Source organism: Podarcis liolepis (assembly GCF_965112155.1).
Source record: "Podarcis liolepis genome assembly, chromosome: 5".
NCBI lineage: Eukaryota > Metazoa > Chordata > Lepidosauria > Squamata > Lacertidae > Podarcis > Podarcis liolepis.
Window position 1 is genome coordinate 57,846,898 of NC_139556.1, and position 22,434 is coordinate 57,869,331.

The 22,434-nt window shown below is 43.7% G+C and overlaps 1 protein-coding gene across 1 annotated transcript in view; it reads right to left on the reverse strand.

The window, feature by feature from the left end:
- Positions 1–1,466: 1,466 nt before the first annotated feature.
- CFAP58 (cilia and flagella associated protein 58) overlaps positions 1,467–22,434 on the reverse strand; it is an 86,582-nt gene continuing 65,614 nt past the window's right edge. The window contains exons 16-18 of the mRNA XM_083504782.1: positions 12,658–12,777; positions 9,398–9,531; positions 1,467–2,665 (exon numbers count right to left, since the gene is read on the reverse strand). Coding sequence (XP_083360908.1) covers positions 2,545–2,665; positions 9,398–9,531; positions 12,658–12,777 — 375 coding nt within the window. The 3' untranslated portion in view covers positions 1,467–2,544. The remainder of the gene's footprint in view (positions 2,666–9,397; positions 9,532–12,657; positions 12,778–22,434) is intronic.

Genomic DNA, 22,434 nt, shown 5'->3' on the forward strand with positions numbered 1-22,434 from the left:
TTAAGTGAACAGGCTATCAGGGCACTGATCAGTTACCAGACAGGTTAGAGGTGCTGAACATGGATGGTAAAGGAAAAAGATGTTACTCTTCACTAAGGTAGATGACCCACCCTTTTTTCTAGTTTTTTCCCTTGCAGGTCCTTAATTAAATTGTGACCTTTAACCTCAAAAGCAGCCTCACATGCTCATTGCTGGTGTGGAGGCAATTTGACAGTTTGCATTTTGTAGATATGAATTGCCAAATAAAAAAAGTAATTTGACCAAGACAAACCATTCTTACTGTGGAATGATTGAAATCTGAATCCTCGTCTTTCTAAGTGGGCAGTAGCCACACATCACAAACCCCTTTCCTTTTTTGCAGAACATCAGCAAACACAGCTTGACCGTATCAAAAAAAAAATATTCATATTCACCCAACCTTAAAATCTGCTGGGAATGATCCAGCTGAAGTAAAGCACTTTTCAGCTTGCTCATACATATGCTTCCTCTGAAGTTTAATCCTCTTGAGTTGAAAAGAATTTCCTTCCTGGTAAGTTTTATTAGGAACTGTAGCCTTACAATTTCCACTGACTTAGCACATGATTGCCTATCTCAGTTGAAATCAACAGAGGTTAAAAGTGCTTTTCTTTAGCTGGATCATGCTGACATTATACAGGACAATGACTCAAATATCCTTGGAAAATATGAACTCACTAGGAACCTGAGATGACGTTTCAGTTATGCTTTTGCTGCTTTCATTAGCAAAAGGGTCAAGGTGTAGGGGGAAATGAGAGCAATGATTCTGCTAAAGTCAGCATACATGCTTTTATCCTACGAGGAGCCACCTGTCTATACAGAAACATGCCAGATTACCTGCTGGTATTAATAAACTTAGCTTTGTTGACTCTGGTGGCATTGTGCCAGGGTAAAGCAGCTACACCTTCAACTATGTATTGTTCCAATTTGTACTGAATGGAGACAAATTTCATTATAAAGAAAACAAAATAAACACATATGCATATAATAGCATTTTAAGAAAGCTGTGAAATGTTTTGGGAAAGAATATAAAAAACCAACATGTCTAAGGGCTTACCCACAAAGCTGGTTCAGATGTTCTTTTTCTGATTGCATTTAATTCACCAATGCAGTACTAGTAAGATGGATGCTCCAACTTAAATCAGTCTCTGCTGGTCCATGCAGCTGATGCAGCAAAGATACTAGGAGTTGTACATTGCATATTTTGTTTATAGTGGGTTGATTGTTATGATGGTAAGAAAATGGTAAGAAATATAATTTTAAGTATTCACTGGTATCTTCAGGAAACAAGACACGAAAGACAGAGACCCTAACAAGAATAATAATTGCTTCAGAAATTAAAGACAATGGCAATTCCTCCAATAACTAAGTATCTTTGTCCTTGATATAAAAGCAAAATGATTCCCCATCACAGATTACTTGATTTCTATGAAATAAACACTTAACATTAATAGTTTTCCAAAGGGGCTTTAATATACAATTCTGTATTCCACCAAACAAAAGATCAATATCTTTGCAAAAGTTTTTTTTAATGAAATATTTATCAGGCTCTCTCCTGGGAGTTTTTCATCCCTGAAGCAAGAATACATCAAAGACATTTTATTTTAAACTCTTATCCCCATTCTTCAGCACCTCACATATTGACATTATTAAATGGCTTGCTAATGAATGTTAATTAAATCTCTTTGGTTGAAAAGGTTTTGGTGTGGGGAGGTATATATGATGTAAAATGTAAACAATCTTTAAATGTTGCAGAACTAAATCAGTGTCTTCCTTTTAACAGGTTCGAAAATGTAAGGTTGGTTATATTTAGACTCTAGATTGAGAAACAAATTAATGAAAGATAGGCATAATCTAAATGTACAGACTGAGATGTACAGTCAAAGATGTTGCCATCATACTAGCTAGCTAGCATAAAAAGGAAATACATTCACGAGTATGGGCTTAATGTTATCGCATACCTTCCCAATGTTCCTAATCAGTTTTGAGAATGACTTTAAACTTTCACAGATTAATGTTGTTCCGATAAAGTGATGAATTCTAAGCTTTAAATTTTCTTAAGCTAAAGTATTAGCATTCTAGTTATTTTTCATGTTTTTTCATGCTGAAGAAGAGGTAGTTTAAGCCAATATAGATATGGATATTTTACAGTTGATTACAATTTTATATGCAATATATTTACTTGGAAGCATGTATCACTGATTTCAACTGAACTTACTTCTAGTCTTGAGTACTTTGAAGTACAACAAAAACTGTAAAATCGAAATATCTGCTCCAAATATATCTATAGGATGGGGAGTGACTTCATTATGTGCAGCATTCAACTAACTGGGCATAAAAAATAGCATTGCCTATGCCAGAATGCTACCTTTAATGAAAGAACACAGTAACCTCGAAGAAATATTTTGCTACAAATTATTTTAGAAACCATAATATTATCTAATCTGTATTCAAAAGCATTTTAGTTCAGCTGGACATGCCAATGTCTCTTTTCCATTCTAGTGGATGAGGTTTAATGATGCAATGGTGTTAGGCTACAATTTTGGGAGGTGGGTTGTTAAGCGGGAAACCACCTCCGGTGAAGCGTGAAGCTCTGGCTCTCGTTCCTTGGTAGTCATGCTCTATGTTACTCAAGGCTCTCTCCTTTTCCCTTAGGGGTGGAAGTAGAAAAGAAAGAAAGAAAGAAAGAAAGAAAGAAAGAAAGAAAGAAAGAAAGAAAGAAAGAAAGAAAGAAAGAAAGAGAGAGGGCATATTATTACATTTTTTATCTCAGTATCATTTTGAAAAGTTCCAAAAGTTTTAATAGCAGCAATAGCTCTATCAGGAGATCATTAAAAATAAGTTGATGAAAGCTTGTTTAGCTAAACAACCACAATTAGATGCCTGTTTGGATCTAATTAGGTGACTGCTTACGGTACGCAGAATTATTAAAAATTAGAACTAAATGAGCTCTCCTAATGTTACCCCCTCAAAATGGTCACAGTTTCTCATTAAAAGAATAATAAATGTAAGACTTGGAATTTCTAATCTTGGCACTGTTCCTCCAAATGATTATTTGTTTTTCAAATAAAAAGCTGAAATCATCAAAGGCAAAAAAGGGATCCCCCCCCTTTGTTGAATTTTAATGAAGAAATTGTGTTAGCCATTTTCACCATTTAACAGATTTATAGAGATAATTATCCATTTTTTTTTACACAAAGCCAACACTGCCTATATAACTTTGAACTGATAGGTGTGACCGTTAGACTTAAAGCCATAGGAAGAACAATCACAACTTGAATTTAGCAGCCTTAAGAGAAAGCAGCATAGTTTAACTATCCACTCAGATATTTAATGAGGAGGGGGGGGGGGAGCCAGGAGAGCAATGTGAAAGACACATTTTCCTGAACTGAGATGTACAACTACATAAATGGAGCAAAATATTCAAACAAATTTATCAGATCACTATAAACTGGTGGTACTAAAGCACAAAAATGCTGTATTATATTTTTTTCTAACAATTTTTAAAAAATCTTAGGACTTTTTATGGTACAGATCAAAGCCTCAAAAATGTCTGAAGCTAACAATAGGTTATATGTATCCAGGGCTAGTTATCCCCAAAGCATACCCACTAAAATTAATGGGCACGTCTCACCTAAGGTCCATTACTTCCACTGCATATATTTTGAGTAGAACTTAGTTGGATACAACCCTGTGGTTCAAAAAACTAAATAGTTTCCTGGAGAACATTTCAAATTTGCTTCCTAGTAAATGTTTTCTTTTAAAAAGTAATTCAAGGACTGTGGCACTGAGGAAAAGAGAAAGGGTGAGATTGTTGCAAGCATGTATGCAACTGTGCACCAAACTCTCCTAAATAATGACGAATGCGCTGTGATCCAAACATGCAACAGAGAGCAAGAAGCAAAAGAGAGCTTATGGTGATTTTCTGTAGCAGTCCTACAATCATGCCCTACACTGCAAATTTATTCAAGCTGTAATAGACACTGGACTATATACTACACTAGAAAGAAGTAGCTAAACATGTGCAGGTCCCCTTGACTACATGACTGTTTTGGAGGCAGAAGGAAGGAGAAGGAAATAGTAAGAAAAAAATAAAAATAAAAAAGAAAGGAGATAGCTTAATTCTCCTTTCTGGACTTATAAACATAATTTACTATGGAAGCAGCGGCGTAGCGTGAGTTGTCAGCACCCGGGACAAGGCAAGTAATTTGCGCCCCCTAACCCGGGGCAAGGCAAGTAATTTGCGCCCCCCCTAACCCCAAACCTGCCGATCTGAGGCGAGTTGCCGCTGCTGCCCAAACCACGCCGCTTGCCCGGAGGAGGAGGGGGGCAGAGAGGCGAGGAAAATGCAACATGGCCCAGCAGCTGCAGCAGCAGCGGCGGAGGAGGGGCTGTGAGGAGGGGCTGCCTGGCGCGTCCTCCGCGGCCCTGACGCGCGGGGCTGAGAGCTGCTGCCTGCCGGACGCCTTCAGCCCGGGCGCGTGCAGCACAGCTCGTCGGTTCCGCGAGACATGGGGCTCTGCTACAGCCTGCGCCGGAGGCTCTTCGGCGACTCCGGAGGCAGCGAGCGCGCCCCCCCAGATGTTGTGCCCGGTGCTGCCGGCCCCCCTGGCACCCCCCACGCTACGCCACTGTATGGAAGTGGCATAAAACTGACAAAAATGAAAACCTCATAGTACTGTATGTAATACTCATATATATCTAGGCGTAACTCTATTCCTTATAGATGGTCCATTGCCCTTTAAAAATATAATAGTAGAAGGAAATAAAATACTAGAAATAAAATACGGCAGAGTGAATTTCTTCCCCTGTAATGCTGAAATGGAAAAGCTAAGCCCAGGGTTCAAATTCTAAATATTATAGCTGTTTTCAAAAGGACACTTAGCTGCTGGAAATGGATCGCTAGACATTATGGTAGCTTTGTGTATTGATCATAAAGCCCCAGGAAGGCCATTAGCCACGAACAATTGTTGCTAATTCCAAACATCAAGGCATGCCATTTTCAGATGGGCAGAGGTTTTGCTAATTCAGTCATCAGAACTGTTTGCTATCTAAAAACATGAAGTTTGGGTGGTAAAGGAAGTAACTAGTTTGAAATCAAATTCTGTATTTCTAAATGGGTACTAGTGCAGGTTCTAAAAATCACGTTCTAGCACAGGAAGGAGCGAAACAGGAATATATTAAATTATTTGAACTGCCCGATGCACATCTAATTCATGGATGGGGAGAAGCATGATTGCAAAAATCAAGACTGGTGACTGAGAACAGAATCAAGAGACTATTAGATCAGGTAAACAACATGTACATGCAGCTAAATAGGCATGTGTGTGATCACATGAAGTTCTAAACATGGGGTTTCTCTCATGTTAAGTGGTTTCTGCATAAGCAAATTGCGATGTTTGAATGGTTTTGAATTGACAGGTGTGATATTGAGAATTTCCAGAAGCAGGGATGGTCCAGGGCATGGGTAGGCAAACTAAGGCCCAGGGGCCGGATCTGGCCCAATCACCTTCTAAATCCGGCCAGCAGATGGTCCGGGAATCAGCGTGTTTTTACATGAGTAGAATGTGTGCTTTTATTTAAATTATTATTATTATTATTATTATTACAGTGGTGCCTCGCAAGACGAAATTAATTCGTTCCGCAATTCTCTTCGTCTTGCGGTTTTTTCGTCTTGCGATGCACGGTTTCCCATAGGAATGCATTGAAAATCAATTAATGCGTTCCTAGGGAAACCACCTTCAGACCAGGTCCGGGGACAGTCTGTCCCCGGACCTCTTCTGAAGGCTGGGGGGGGGGGGGACAGGCGAGCGGCATTTTAAAATCGCTCCGGACAGCGGAGGACTTCTCCGCTGTCCGGGGCGATTTAAAAGCCCCTGGGAAGGCAGGCAGGGGGGACAAAGACTTTCGCCCCCTGCCCGCCTTCAGAAGGTGTTCCCGCCCCCCGCCCCACTTCGGAACAGCTTTCCGAAGTGGGGCGGCGGGGCCGGGTGTCCCCGCCTGCCCGCCCCACTTCGGAACAGCTTTCCGAAGTGGGGCGGCGGGGCCGGGTGTCCCCGCCTGCCCGCCCCACTTCGGAACAGCTTTCCGAAGTGGGGCGGCGGGGCCGGGTGTCCCCGCCTGCCCGCCCCACTTCGGAACAGCTTTCCGAAGTGGGGCGGCGGGGCCGGGTGTCCCCGCCTGCCCGCCCCACTTCGGAACAGCTTTCCGAAGTGGGGCGGCGGGGCCGGGTGTCCCCGCCCGCCCGCCCCACTTCGGAACAGCTTTCCGAAGTGGGGCGGCGGGGGCGGGTGTCCCCGCCTGCCCGCCCCACTTCGGAACAGCTTTCCGAAGTGGGGCGGCGGGGCCGGGTGTCCCCGCCTGCCCGCCCCACTTCGGAACAGCTTTCCGAAGTGGGGCGGCGGGGCCGGGTGTCCCCGCCTGCCCGCCCCACTTCGGAACAGCTTTCCGAAGTGGGGCGGCGGGGCCGGGTGTCCCCGCCTGCCCGCCCCACTTCGGAACAGCTTTCCGAAGTGGGGCGGCGGGGCCGGGTGTCCCCGCCCGCCCGCCCCACTTCGGAACAGCTTTCCGAAGTGGGGCGGCGGGGGCGGGTGTCCCCGCCTGCCCGCCCCACTTCGGAACAGCTTTCCGAAGTGGGGTGGCGGGGCCGGGTGTCCCCGCCTGCCCGCCCCACTTCGGAACAGCTTTCCGAAGTGGGGCGGCGGGGGCGGGTGTCCCCGCCTGCCCGCCCCACTTCGGAACAGCTTTCCGAAGTGGGGTGGCGGGGCCGGGTGTCCCCGCCTGCCCGCCCCACTTCGGAACAGCTTTCCGAAGTGGGGCGGCGGGGCCGGGTGTCCCCGCCTGCCCGCCCCACTTCGGAACAGCTTTCCGAAGTGGGGCGGCGGGGCCGGGTGTCCCCGCCCGCCCGCCCCACTTCGGAACAGCTTTCCGAAGTGGGGCGGCGGGGGCGGGTGTCCCCGCCTGCCCGCCCCACTTCGGAACAGCTTTCCGAAGTGGGGCGGCGGGGCCGGGTGTCCCCGCCTGCCCGCCCCACTTCGGAACAGCTTTCCGAAGTGGGGCGGCGGGGGCGGGTGTCCCCGCCTGCCCGCCCCACTTCGGAACAGCTTTCCGAAGTGGGGTGGCGGGGCCGGGTGTCCCCGCCTGCCCGCCCCACTTCGGAACAGCTTTCCGAAGTGGGGCGGCGGGGCCGGGTGTCCCCGCCTGCCCGCCCCACTTCGGAACAGCTTTCCGAAGTGGGGCGGCGGGGGCAGGTGTTCCCCCGAGCGCTTTTAAATGCGGGCGGCTGGGAGGGAATCCCTTGGCCCCCCGCTGGACTTCCCGAAGCTCTTTTGAAGTCCGGCGGGGGTCCAAGGGATTCCTTCCCAGCGGATCTCTCTGCCAGCAGCGGCAGCTCTGCCGCTGCTGGCGGAGACTTGCCGGCATCCCGAAGCCTGTGCGCAGCGCGCCCAGGCTTCGCGGATCTCTCTGCCAGCAGCGGCAGCTCTGCCGCTGCTGGCGGAGACTTGCCGGCATCCCGAAGCCTGTGCGCAGCGCGCCCAGGCTTCGCGGATCTCTCTGCCAGCAGCGGCAGCTCTGCCGCTGCTGGCGGAGACTTGCCGGCATCCCGAAGCCTGTGCGCAGCGCGCCCAGGCTTCGCGGATCTCTCTGCCAGCAGCGGCAGCTCTGCCGCTGCTGGCGGAGACTTGCCGGCATCCCGAAGCCTGTGCGCAGCGCGCCCAGGCTTCGCGGATCTCTCTGCCAGCAGCGGCAGCTCTGCCGCTGCTGGCGGAGACTTGCCGGCATCCCGAAGCCTGAGCGCAGCGCGCCCAGGCTTCGCGGATCTCTCTGCCAGCAGCGGCAGCTCTGCCGCTGCTGGCGGAGACTTGCCGGCATGCCGAAGCCTGCGCGCAGCGCGCCCAGGCTTCGCGGATCTCTCTGCCAGCAGCGGCAGCTCTGCCGCTGCTGGCGGAGACTTGCCGGCATGCCGAAGCCTGCGCGCAGCGCGCCCAGGCTTCGCGGATCTCTCTGCCAGCAGCGGCAGCTCTGCCGCTGCTGGCGGAGACTTGCCGGCATCCCGAAGCCTGTGCGCAGCGCGCCCAGGCTTCGCGGATCTCTCTGCCAGCAGCGGCAGCTCTGCCGCTGCTGGCGGAGACTTGCCGGCATCCCGAAGCCTGAGCGCAGCGCGCCCAGGCTTCGCGGATCTCTCTGCCAGCAGCGGCAGCTCTGCCGCTGCTGGCGGAGACTTGCCGGCATGCCGAAGCCTGCGCGCAGCGCGCCCAGGCTTCGCGGATCTCTCTGCCAGCAGCGGCAGCTCTGCCGCTGCTGGCGGAGACTTGCCCGGAGATTTCCCTATGGGCTTTCGTCTTGCGAAGCAAGCCCATAGGGGAATTCGTCTTGCAAGGCAAATCGCGGACGAAAAAACCTTTCGTCTAGCGAGTTTTTTGTCTTGCGAGGCATTCGTCTTGCGGGGCACTACTGTATTATTATTATTATTATTATTATTATAAAAAGCATCTCTGGGTTATTTGTGGGCCATAGAAATTCGTTCATTATTTTTTTTTCAAAATATAGTCCAGCCCCCCCACAAGTTATGAGGGACTGTGGACCAGACCCCTGCTGAAAAAGTTTGCTGACCCCTGGTCTAGGGTTTTGTAATATGTAGCTGATTTTGGAAGACTGACTATATACTCTTTTCAAATTCCAATGTGAAGGAACAAAGCCCTCATCAATGAGAAACAGCAAAGCAGTTATTGGCATCCGTCTGTCTCGAAAGACAATGGAGTGCACCTTCTGGGGTGAAGTCAAACTGCTAACACCCCATACACCAAACAAAGCAGTGATGGGATGCAATTCAAATAAGTCTGGAAATAGCAAACTCAGAGAGCAATTCAGCATCAAGCTATTATGATCATTAAGTCAGTGCAAGCATTTTTTCTTGGAAGATGAAATGATCTCCCCTTTCCTTCCCCTACAGCCAATTTGGGGGTGGAAGTGGGTGCACAAGGCATGTACAGGGGAGAAGGGGGAGCCCTGTTGCACTAGCAGGACTCATTGCACTGTCTCCTGCTAGTGCAGCTGTTTACTTGAGTCTGGACCAACATAAAAAGCCCAGAACAGAAATTAAATGCAGGGGGGAGGAGGGCAGGATGTGGCTGAAAAAAAGAGTTGCAATTAAAGGATTAAGAAAGCTGGGCACTGACATGGGAAAAGAGATAAAACTACACTTGGGGGGATTTTCACACAAGTGACTTACAGGAAGTACTCAATATTTGGCAATTTCACATATCTCACCAGGGGAACATGTATCCACACACATGAGATTGCTGTCATAATCCGATCTCAGCTGGGCAGTAATTTATTATTAAATGATGTAATTATTACCACCACTGGTACTATCACTTACTTGTTTTCATGTTCCTTGCGTTTTTGGGTGAGGTATTTCTTCTTTACATTTAGAAGCTCATTGGCAAGTCTTTCAATTTCATATTTGTATTCTTGACTCTGTGATTCATACATGTTCAATTCAGAAGACAAAACCTTAAAAAAAACCAAGAACATACAAATGCCATGGGTGCTTTGTTGTCTTCTTGTACCTATACGGCTTTTATAAATAATTGTTATTTAAATCTGTCCCTGCACTGGGTAACAATTCTCTCATTCTGCATCATCATGATGCATTAATTTATATACTGCTTAGTGTCTGGATGTTTGTAAGCAGTTTACAAAGCATAAAAACCAGTTTCACAACATGGTTAAAATACAGAATCATTAAAAGCATGCCATAAAATACACAATGAACAGCTTAAAATACACAATAAAACAATCATTTAGTTTCATTGATACCAATATTGATAGCAGTTATTATATACAAACTATTTCCATTTGCACAGTACATGAATAGATATACTATACTTACTGTGACATTCTGATCTTTTGAGAAATTCAAGAACTGTTGGAATGAAATCAGTTTCTTTGTGTTTGTATCAACCAATCAGCCACAAGCATACCTGTGGCAATGTTTGTAATATTCAATAAAAGAGATTCCCGGGGCTCGCCCCGGTAGACGCCTCTCGATGACACCTGCTACTCGTCTGTCGTGATTTCATTCCAACAAAGAACAATATTCAAGTGGCTTAAAAATCATAAGGCTTAGAAAAGAACAAATTTAATGTTTTGTACTTGTGTTTTTGTTTCTCTGAGTTGAATCAGACTAAGTTACAGAGTAAACCCCCTGAAATTAATGAACACGACTAACTTAAATTCAAGTAGGTAGCTGTGTTGGTCTGACACAGTTGAAATAAATAAAAAATAAATAAAAAATAATCCACTAGCACCTTAGAGACCAACTAAGTTTGTTCTGGGTATAAGCTTTCATGTGAATGTACATTTCTTCAGATACCAATATTGAATATTGAATATTGTTCTTGACTATCTCAAAAGATTTTTCATACTATCAGAATGTCGCAGTAAGTATAGTATATCTATTCATGTGCTGTGCAAATGGAAGTAGTCTGTATGTAAACTGCTATCAATATTGGTATCAATGAAACCAAATGATTGTTTTATCGTATCTGAAGAAGTGTGCATGCACACGAAAGCTTATATCCAGAACAAACTTAGTTGGTCTCTAAGGTGCCACTACACATTTTTCTTTTTATGACTAACTTAGGTCCATTAATTTCAATGGATCTGCTCTACCTTTGTTGGCTACAACTCTTTGACCATAAGCACAGACTGCTATTTTAGTTTCAAACATTACTCTATGAGCCCACAAACTTTAAAACAACCCAGACAACTAATTGCTGTGTTTTATCCAATGTCTCCGTAATATGTTGAGTGCAAAAGCCAGCACAAAAACCTTAATAGTCATCTCCTATCCGAGGTACAAGCTGCAGCCTTAGTTATTACCACCTATGGCAAATGGGTATTACTTTTCACACTGCTTTCCTTAGAATGCGTAAACAGGGATGGGAGGAGGGGAAAGAATGTACTCTATTGTATTTTCATGCAATGAAAATGAAGGAAGAGCACTACATTACATATTAGCTGTTGCTGCTTAACATGGTGCATCAAGCGGTTCCAGGAGGCATAAACAAGCTTTTCTCACCCAAGAAATCCTGTCTTACAGTGACAAGGGGTTAAGAAAGATTACTCTTGTCAGCCCTCTAATAAGATGCGAGACTAATATAAGTCAATGCACCGTTAGAGAAAAATGAAGGATTTAGCAATGTTTTCTCAATCCGTTTCTGCTAGCTTGTTAAGGACAGAAGGAAAACTGTTTTGACGGGGATGTTTAAAAAAAAAACTCATTTAAAAAGGAAATTAAGTCTCGTATAAAAATCTGGCAGCATCTCCAAAGACCCAAGTGGGATGCACATTTATAGTAATAGGCTGTAAATTTATGCTCTAATTAGATTTAATTTCTTAATTTTATAAACAAATATTATACCACGAAATGCAAACAACAATGTTAGGAAATTCATACAATAGCTTTCTTCAGAACTGTATGTGTAAAGAACTCGTGGGCATTTCCCAAAAAGCACAGTTCATGTGATTCATAAGAATAGTCATGCTAAATTATGGATCACTAAACTTTATGATAGTAGCAGGTTTTTTTCTGTTCTATTTCCTAATGATCCCAACATGGAATTTGCTTTTTTCAAAGCTGCCACACACATCTTTATCAAGTTATCCACTATGATCCTAAGTCCCATTCCTAGACAGTCACCATCAGTTCAGATCCCATTAGCATATATGTGAAATTAATCATTTCCCCCCTATTGTGCATCACTTTACTCTTGCTTACATTGAACTGCATTCCCTTTTTATTGCCCATTAAACCAGTTTAGAGAGATCCTTTTGAAGCTCCTCACAGTGCATTTCCATTTTAACCACCTTGAACAATTTGGTGCAATCAGGAAATTGGGCTGCTTCACTGCTCATTCCTAAGCACAGGTCCTAATGCCTATCATTGTGGGAGCTCCACTTTCTACATCCCTCTGTTGGGAGAACGGTCCATTTACTCCTACACTCTGCTTCCTGTTTCTTACCCAGTTACTGATTAATAACAGAACCTTTAGTCATTCCATAACTGCTAAGCTTACTCAGGAGCCTTTGGTGAGGTATTGTTTCAAAAGTATACAATATCAACAGGTTCACCTCTACCAATACGTTTGCTGACACTCTCAAAGAACTCTAAGAGGTTAGTGGTACAAGAACATAAGAACAGACTGCAGGATCAGGTGAAAGTCCCATATAGTCCAGCACTCTGTAGTCCGAGTGGCCAACGAGCCCAGGGAAAGCCCACAAGCAGTGCAACTGGAATATCTCTACCCAACAGCTGGTATTCAGAGGCAAACTGCCTCTGAAAAAGACTTTACCAAAAGCATGCTGCTTCTGCTTCGATATGTTACTCAGAAGAATTCTGCCTCTGAATTTGGAAGTCCCATTTACCTTTCTGGGGTGACAACATACTTGTAGTTCTATTCTTAAAGTACTTATCCATGAATTAAGAAGTATACCTCCAGGTTCCAAAGACTTTTCCGAACACAAGTCCTTATGTCCCTGACAACAATGATTTCCTACTTCCTGGGGCTGCGGAATACAAGCTATCTATTTCTGCACTCACTATTTATATAATGAATTATTGGAAATGACTCTTACTTTAAGCTGCTTGGTCTTCTCCCGCAGAGTGTGCCGATACAACTGCAACTGTTCTGCTGCTTCTGGTCCAGGCTGACGGGCCAAGAGGTGCTTCAGCTCTACATACAGTTTCTCCTTCTCCTAGGAGACAAGGTGAGATGAAACCAATTTGGAAGTTACGATTGTTCACTTGCCACCTTAGAATGTATGTAAGGAGAGGGAATGCAAAGACATGAGAACAGAAATATAAAAACAATCCAGACCATAAAGATTTTCATAAGCTAACTGTTTTGGTTTAGCTGTGGTGCTTTACTTCTTCTCAAACAAAAAATCGTATCTGCTATCTTAGTAATTATGGTTTATCCTGAGTCAATTCCTCCAACAAGTCAGTCCACGTCTACCGATGAATCTATTTTGCACGTGTACTACACCAAGTGGCTACCAGCAAGCATATGAAAATGTTGCACAGTATATTAATGAAAACTGTAAATCACGCTGTAAGACAGTAATGAGGTAATCCTTTCTAATTTTCACAAGGTTTTACAGTTTAAAAACTGATCATACTAAGATATTATTTTATTTATATTTTTATCTTAAAACATTTGCTCTGCCACTCAGTATCATAGTGCTTTTAAGCCAGCCTGCAAGAATAATCATATATAACATATATAACAATTAGCCAAGCACTAATATTCCAAAAACCCAAGAAAGCTAACAACATAATTAGAACAGGGCAGCACAGATTTAACAACCACCATACAAATACATAATTATATGGATTACTCATAGGCACAACACAGAACTTTTATCAAGAGCATATGCGAAAATATAAACATGCTGGCCTATAATGCTGATTCAAGCAAAATAGAAAAGTTTTGCATCTTTTCACTGTTAATTTGAGCTGAATTTTGCGTCTCTTTCACTATAGTTTTGCTTCTCTTTAACGAAGTATGGCAAATGCATCTCAAACCATATGGTTCTACTTTTGCAGGTATTCATGTTTATTGAGGTGGCTAGTGCAGAACTCAAGGCTTGAGTTCGCTGGTTGCAGTTGCACTTTCATCCTTTTCCCTAGGCTATATAATTGGGCTTAAAACCCCAGAGTATTTAACATATCATATTGAAGCATACGCTGCTGAAGATAAATTCAAATTCAATCCTTTGTTGTAATTTTTAAATTGATTTTATTGTCTTTGAGGGGGTTTTTAAACAATCAAGCTGTGTGTAAATTCTATAAAATAAATAATAATCCTAGCCACTGGCATTTTTTACATGCAGAGTTCATCTTGCAACATGCTTAAGATTTGCATTACCAAATCCACTCCTAATGTACCAGTATTCTATATTTAGTTACAATCACCCGCTCAAAATTAATATTCTGTTGAAACAACATAATGCTTGAAATATGCAATGATGTACTAACAAAACTGATTTAGTCTTTCCTAATTTTCATGATCTTGATCCTGCCCTTTCTTCAAGGAATCTAGGCAATGGTTTGAAAGAGAGGTGAATATATTAGTACTGTAAAACATGCCCTCACTATACAGTTTTTGACAGATGCTGAAGACACAGCACTTTACCCTGGCCATTGACACTATGCTTTTGGGACCCACACTATATTTGTAATTGCAATCTGTTTTAAACTCTTTGCGCTGTATTTTAAATTGTTGTGACCCACCCTCAGATCTTAGAGTGAAAGCGTGGTAGAATAATAATAATAATAATGTAGAGAATACTTGTATGGGTAGGAATCCATACACCTGCAAAACCTTTGAGTTTGGCCACTGTTGTATCCCAGTTTACTTAGACTTTTTTTTTTTACAACAATCAAAAAGAGTGCCAGCAATTATTCACCAAAAGTCACCAAATCTGGTCTCCCTTTCATCCTACACAAAGTTCTTTTAGTTTCGGGCTTCCTGTTTCCGGTGCGCCAGGAATGGAGTTTCTCTCAACAAAGCGGGAGACAGACAGACAGAGATAATCAGATAATGATGGAGGAACTTCATTATCTGCATTCCTCTTTGGCTGGAAGAGGAACCAGGCTCTCATCTGCCATTTGCTTGGCAGTCTGGCACTCGCTTCCCCATGAATGTGATGGCAGGCAAAGGCACTGGGTGCATGGAGCACTCTGGCTGCTGCGACACCCCCCCCATCCTGTCCCTGGAAGCACAAGTTATCCTGTTAATTGGGCTTTAATTGGAGTAAACTATAGACACATGCCAGAGACAATGAGATAAGAAGCTGCAAAAACAACGCAGCTACAAGGATGTGAAAGGTTTGGATTGAGAGCAGATTTCATTTAGTGAAAGAGACGGTGGGGGGAGAGGAGCCCATGGTTTGCTTACTCAAGGTTTTTCTCTACATTTATGATACAGCCTAGAATGCAAGTTTTATTTTAAAATATCAGCACAAGTGAGGATGGAATAAATTGGGATAGAATATGGAATTTAACAAAATTGGAAATGGGTATGGTGAGAGAAAGGAACTGAGAGGGGGGGGGAGAGAAACGCTATGCTTTGAAAATATAGAGCAAAATCCTCCCTAATCTCCATTATCCATAAAGGAATGTGTTTGAGATAAGGTTAAATGGTCATAAATCAGTGGCAGGGAGGAAATGAGCCTACCAGCTGCGAGAATAGAAGTTTCTAGATTGACTGTCTGGAAAAATGGTGAAGACGGCTTGTTTACTGGAAGCCGAATCACGGGATGAAGTGATGCAGTGACTTTTGGAAACTGTGAGATAACAGCTTCTCCCAAGACATGACGGGAACCATCAACAGTTGCAGGAATAACGGATATACCACCATATATGGATGGGGAAACATCATGGGGGAAATTGTCACATGTACGAAAGAATAAGGAGTACAGCTAAAGTTCCTCACTTGAAACTTTATAAATTACCTATTATGCCAACACTAATTGAAATCACAAGACTGTAGCTGTTATATAAGGGATTATTATATCTGGATGGAATGGAATGGAAAATATTAAATTTTTGGAATGCAGAAAAAATGTAGAAGAATGAACTCATCAACTCTAGCATGCGAGGGAGCTAGTTTAATTAAATCGTATAATTTGACATATGAATATTTGGCAATAATTGTATTAATTGGATAAAATTTGTTTTGTTATAATGAGGCTGTTATTGGAATGATATTGGAAAATCAATAAAAAATATTTTTTTAAAAAAAACACAGTTCTTCTAGTTTCTCCTTGAAATGATAGATGCCGTAGTTAAACACTTTGCTGGAAGAAAATCTTTCATCTTTGTCACTGATCTTTTCATTCATATTTTGCATGGATTCTTTCTGCTTTAAATCCAGTCTCATTTTGCAATATTTGACAATGTCCTTACAATGTTCAAACAAAGTGGCTGCATCTTTCATGGTTTGCTTTGTGGCCAGTTAATAGGAAACTGAAAAGCAACATGACAGAGCAGAAAGGACAGTTGCTGAATGATGTCAAATATGCTTAAAGCCTTTTTAAAAAATGCTTTGAATTTTTCTTTTTGTTTGTGTATATATGAGAAACATTTCATTGCTGTTCAGAAAACTATGCATATTTTTGTATCACTAACTGTCATGGGCTCCAGAGAGGTGCACTTCAAACCCCAACCAAAGAAAGACAAAGAAACTCTAGGAATAAGTTGCAATTTACCATTTCTTTATCCCAGTTGGAATAATAATAATAATAATAATAATAATAATAATAATTTTTATTTATATCCCGCCCTCCCCAGCCGAAGCCGGGCTCAGGGCGGCTAACAACACTAAAATAGTGCAACATTATAAAAACATTATAAAAATTAATTAAAATTAAAATTGATGGCAACCATAAACTAAAGTTCTGTAAAGATTGCCAAAGGAGGGAGTCAGGCTGCGCCCCGACCAAAGGCCTGGTGGAACAGCTCTGTCTTGCAGGCCCTGCGGAAAGATGTCGTCCTGCAGGGCCCTTGTCTCTTGTGACAAAGCGTTCCACCAGGTTGGAGCCGCAGCCAAAAAAGCCCTGACTCTAGTTGAGGCCAGCCTAACCTCTCTGTGGCCTGGGACCTTCAAGATGTTTTTATTTGAAGACCGTAAGTTCCTCTGAGGGGCATACCAGGAGAGGTGGTCCCGTAGATACGAGGGTCCTAGGCCGTATAGGGCTTTGAAGGTTAAAACCAGCACCTTAAACCTGATCCTGTACTCCACCGGGAGCCAGTGCAGCTGGTATAGCACCGGATGAATGTGATCTCGCAGCGAAGACCCCGTAAGGAGTCTCGCCGCGGCATTCTGCACCCACTGGAGTTTCTGGGTCAGTCTCAAGGGCAGCCCCACGTAGAGCGAGTTACAATAATCCAGTCTGGAGGTGACCGTTGCGTGGATCACAGTGGCTAGGTCAGGGCGAGAGAGGTAAGGAGCCAACTGCTTAGCTTGGCGGAGATGAAAAAATGCCGCCTTTGTTATAGCTGCAATCTGCGCCTCCATGGAGAGGGTGGTATCGAAGATTACACCCAAACTCTTAACGGACGGTGCTGGCACTAATTGCACCCCCGCAAGAGATGGGAGTTGCCCCCTCAATCCCATATCGTCCCATCCCAGCCAGAGGACCTCTGTCTTTGAAGGATTTAACTTCAACCGGCTCCCACGTAACCATCCAGCCACAGTTTCCAAGCATCTGATCAGTGTGTCTGGGGCTGAGTCAGGATGGCCATCCATCAACAGATAAAGTTGGGTGTCATCAGCATACTGATGGCAGCCCAGCCCAAAACTCTGGACAAGCTGGGCGAGGGGGCGCATAAAGATGTTAAAAAGCCTTGGGGAGAGTATCGCACCCTGGGGCACTCCATACACCAAAGAGTGGCGCGATGACAATTCCCCCCCCCTGCGCCACCCTCTGTCCCCGACCAGAGAGAAACGAGCGCAGCCACTGAAGGACTGTGCCCTGGATCCCTACGTCGGCAAGGCGGTGGTCCAGGAGTTCGTGATCGACCATGTCGAAGGCTGCTGACAGGTCTAGAAGAATCAGCAGCCCCGATCCGCCTTGATCCAGCTGCCTGCGGAGATCTGTTAGGGCGACCAGAGCCGTCTCGGTCCCATGACCAGCGCGGAAGCCAGACTGGAATGGATCGAGAGCCGATGTTTCATCCAGAAACCTACCAAGCTGTTCAGCAACCGCTCTCTCAATCACCTTACCCAGGAATGGAAGATTCGAAACCGGGCGGTAATTGGATAGATCTAAGGGATCTAATGATGTTTTCTTTAAGAGCGGGCGCACCACTGCCTCCTTCAATTCCCCTGGACAAATTGATGATATCCCCCAGGGGGGCCCGCACCTCATCTGGACACGCTCTAATCAGCCAAGACGGGCACGGGTCGAGAGGACAAGTGGTGGGCTTTCCAGCTCGGAGGAGTCTGTCCACATCGGCTGGGGATATCCAGTCAAAGTAGTCCAATACTGGACCCGAGGACAGTCGAGGGGCCTCCAGTTCCTTTATTGTGTCCAAATTGGCAGGGAGATCATGGCGGAGCAACAGGACCTTCTCCGCAAAAAAGCTCGCAAATGCCTCACAGCTGTGTGTCAAATTGTTATTTAAATTTGGCTGTCCTTCGGGGGACGTTAAAGACCGAATTATACTAAATAATTGCGCCGGGCGAGAGCTAGCAGATGCAATGGAGGCCGAGAAGTAGGACTTCTTAGCGGCCTTCACTGCCATCTCGTAGGTTTTCATAAAAACCCTATAAGATGTTCTTGAAGCTCCGTCACGGGCACCCCGCCATACTCGCTCTAGCCGTCTGAGGTCCCGCTTCATTTTCCGGAGCTCCTCGGTAAACCAGGGAGTCCGGTTTCTGCGGAGTCGCAGAGGGCGCTTAGGTGCGATCTCATTGATGGCTGCCAGTAGCTGGGTATTCCAGCCCTCAACAAGCTCAGTCAATGAGTCGCCAGGGGGAGAAAGGTCCCGCAAGGCTTGACGGAATCTATCAGGGTCCATCAGCCTCTGCGGGCGAGCCCAAATCGGCTCACCACCTAAGCAGGGTGGGGGTGGAACGTCAATCCTGGCTTTCAGAGCGTAGTGATCAGACCATGGCACCTTCATTGAAGGAAACATGATCACATCTATACCGACGCCAAAGATCAAATCCAGCGTGTGGCCTGCTTGATGTGTGGGCCCGAAACAAACTGGGAGAGCCCTAGTGTCGGGAATCTGGGAATCTGTATTGGATTTAAAATAGTTTTCATATATGTAACTTTCAGCTGTTTTTATATAAATATGTTTTAATATATATTTTTATATAGGTTTTGTGAAGTTGCCACTAGATGCTTCATAGGAGGTGATTAATAAATGAAATAAGTGGTAAGTGAACTACCCTGTTATCTCTGGATGAAGGCAAAAATCTCTGGATGATATGTGCAAAAATCAGGAGTAAATATAGCTCTGCTCAGAGCTCACTTGGAGTACTATGTTGGATTTGCAGCATAACAGTTAAAGGAGGATGTTGATAAACTAGAAAAGATTCAAAAGACACCAAAGCTTATAAACAGTCTAAAACGCAAGCCATAGAATTATGAGGAAAGTTGTACTTTGAATGGAGCTGGGAAAGGGGGTTAAGTTGACTTCTGTGGAATTTAAAATGTTATTAAAGAAGATTAACAGTTGCTCAACATTTTCTATAAGGATAAAGCAATGGACTTGGACTACCAGAATACAGCTTTCAGTTAACATTGGAATGGGTAAAGACAATAGCAGCTTTGGAACAGTCTAGAGAAGCTGTGAAAATTTCTTCTCCTGTAATTTTTAAGAGATTGGGCAGTCATCCATTAGGAATTCTTTTGGCATATGTTATTCTCCAGAGCAGGCATAGGCAAACTCGGCCCTCCAGATGTTTTGGGACTACAACTCCCATCATCCCTAGCTAACAGGACCAGTTGTCAGGGATGGTGGGAATTGTAGTCTCAAAACATCTGGAGGGCCGAGTTTGCCTATGCCTGCTCTAGGGGCATATGTGATCCCCTCCAATTCTAAGATTCTGCAATTTAAAGAATATAGCTAAAACCTAGTGGAAAGGGTTTATTGTCCCTTGAAAAGGTTATTATGAAGAAGACTAATTCTGAGTTCGGACAGCACAGATTTTTCAAATGAAGCTCTGGCATGTCTTTAAAAGCCAGTAGAGGGCCAAACAGACACAACTAGCAAGAGCCGGTGTATGTTAATCAGTAAAATCAAAAGGTCTTGGGAAATTAAATAGCAAATACATGGCACAGCTTAGAAATGGCTTAGGTGCTAGAAAACAAAGAAACAGAATGGTCTCAATGGCTTCAGAATGCCTCTTCATATGGCTTCCTTCCAGTTACAATTTCTTCATGGAGCAGAAAAAAACAAACACGGTCCCCAGATTTTATCTGCTAAACCCAAGTGTTCTTTTATGACAGATGGGTTATCATTGGCATCCAATTGCTATATTGGATCAGACCAGCGGTCTGTCAAACCCAGTGTTTTTTTCTTGGAACTGTGGCCAATGTCAGATTATGTTGTGAAAGAGCACAGCAATGGAGTATATTTAAAAATCTAGTATTTATTCAATTAGTCCTTTAGAAGCTGAACTGAAAATGGAGAATAATCACTTTTTTCCTTCCACCATAAAAAGCATTTCCCCTTTTTTCTAGGGCAAAGTAATTCGTTGTCATTTGTTTGCGAATTCAGAAGTCTACACCACTTAAAAAGAAGGGGGGGGAGGCAGAGACATCACCTTGCCAACAAAGGTCCGTATAGTAAAAGCTATGGTTTTCCCAGTAGTGATGTATGGAAGTGAGAGCTGGACCATAAAGAAGGCTGATCGCCGAAGAATTGATGCTTTTGAATTATGGTGCTGGAGGAGACTCTTGAGAGTCCCATGGACTGCAAGAAGATCAAACCTCTCCATTCTTAAGGAAATCAGCCCTGAGTGCTCACTGGAAGGACAGATCGTGAAGCTGAGGCTCCAATACTTTGGCCACCTCATGAGAAGAGAAGACTCCCTGGAAAAGACCCTGATGTTGGGAAAGATGGAGGGCACAAGGAGAAGGGGACGACAGAGGACGAGATGGTTGGACAGTGTTCTCGAAGCTACCAGCATGAGTTTGACCAAACTGCGGGAGACAGTGGAAGACAGGAGTGCCTGGCGTGCTCTGGTCCATGGGGTCACGAAGAGTCGGACATGACTAAACGACTACGCAACAACAGCACACCACTGAACCTCATATTTCAATGCACTCCATTGTGAGCCACTTCAAAGCCCCAACTGGCTGCAGCTTAATATTTTTTTCCTTCAAATACACCTTATTCTTCCTAGCAAGAGTGACCTAATCACAAATCTTGTCAGATTTCAATACATGACTACACTACTGACAGTAAACAAAGTCCTAAAAGGCATTAAGCCATTCTGAATTAACTTTCACTGTATTATAGAGAAAGCTGATTTTTAAATCATATGAATGGTGCTGAAGTGACAGTCAATTGGGGCTTCCAATAAAGCCAACAGGTCTGAAAAATATAAGCTTGAGGGTTGCCTTTTGGGAAACTTTGTGGGTCTCCCGTGTGTGTGTGTGTGTGCTGAAAATGGTTGCTAGAAAGCATTTCAACCGAACAAATACTTAAACAAAAAATGTCCTCTGCTTTTCCATTGGTGTTATTCTTTTAAGAAATCAGTAGAGATATCTTGCCCTTCTATTAAGATAAGGGGTGATATCCATTGTTAGTCATACTCAAAGAAGAACCATGGAAGTCAATGGATTTAAAGAACCTACCGTAAGTCTGTTAATTTCAGTGGGTCTACTCCAAATATGACTTAGTCAACCTAGAATCCCAGAATCTGTCTTAATACAGGTTTAGCACTTCATCAGAAGATTTCTGTTCTAATGCAACTGTCTGTTAGAAATGAAACCCTAAACTACTAGTTTCTGGATTACCTTAAAAAATAAGCACTGCACAGTAAACAGACAAATATGTTGGGAATCTGTCAGTACCATAAATGACTCAGAAAAACAAGAGAAAAGGATGGTAATGTTAAAAGGGACATCCTTGACCAATTTTTTATTTTTTGCTCGATGTATTTAACTAGTAATGAGTTTCAGACCCGCATTTCTGTAGAAAGCTTTGCATCATGAGACTTCAACCAGAAAGAAAGAAAAATATTTTAAACAGAGATGTAGAAGAAGAAAAAAGATTGAACCCACATGGATATTTTGCTTCACATTTAAGCTGCCTTTGCTGATCATCCTCTTTGCCTGCTTTTCTTGCTACTATGTAGCACTATAAGTCTTCCTGTCAGACTCCTGGGTGTGAATAAAAAGAATTGTAGAAAAAACATCTATCTACAGTACACATACTTCTAGTTAATCACTCAATTGCGTGGAGTGTGGCCAATATTTTCAAAAGCAATTCATGATCTTGAAGCCTGGAGCCAGAGAGGCTGCACTTGTTATGAATAAAACTTACCTAGTTTTAGACTTTTTGGTATCCATGAACAAAGATACCAAAATAAAATGAAAAATATCAATATCATTTACAAGATACATTTTCTTTCACAATACAACCTCATAATTATTACAGAGATCACTGTTTTGAAATTATCACACAACAAAAACCACTAGTTTACTCATAGGTGAAATTCCATTATGCAATTCAAAATAGGATTGAACTGTTTTTCATGCTGTTGGCTTTTCCATTAATTGTGACTATAGAAGATGGCAACTGTTTTCACAACCAAACATGTCCCAGCCTTGAATGTTGTACATGTTTGTATTTTGTAAGAGGGTCCTGGTAATATGGATAAATAAGGA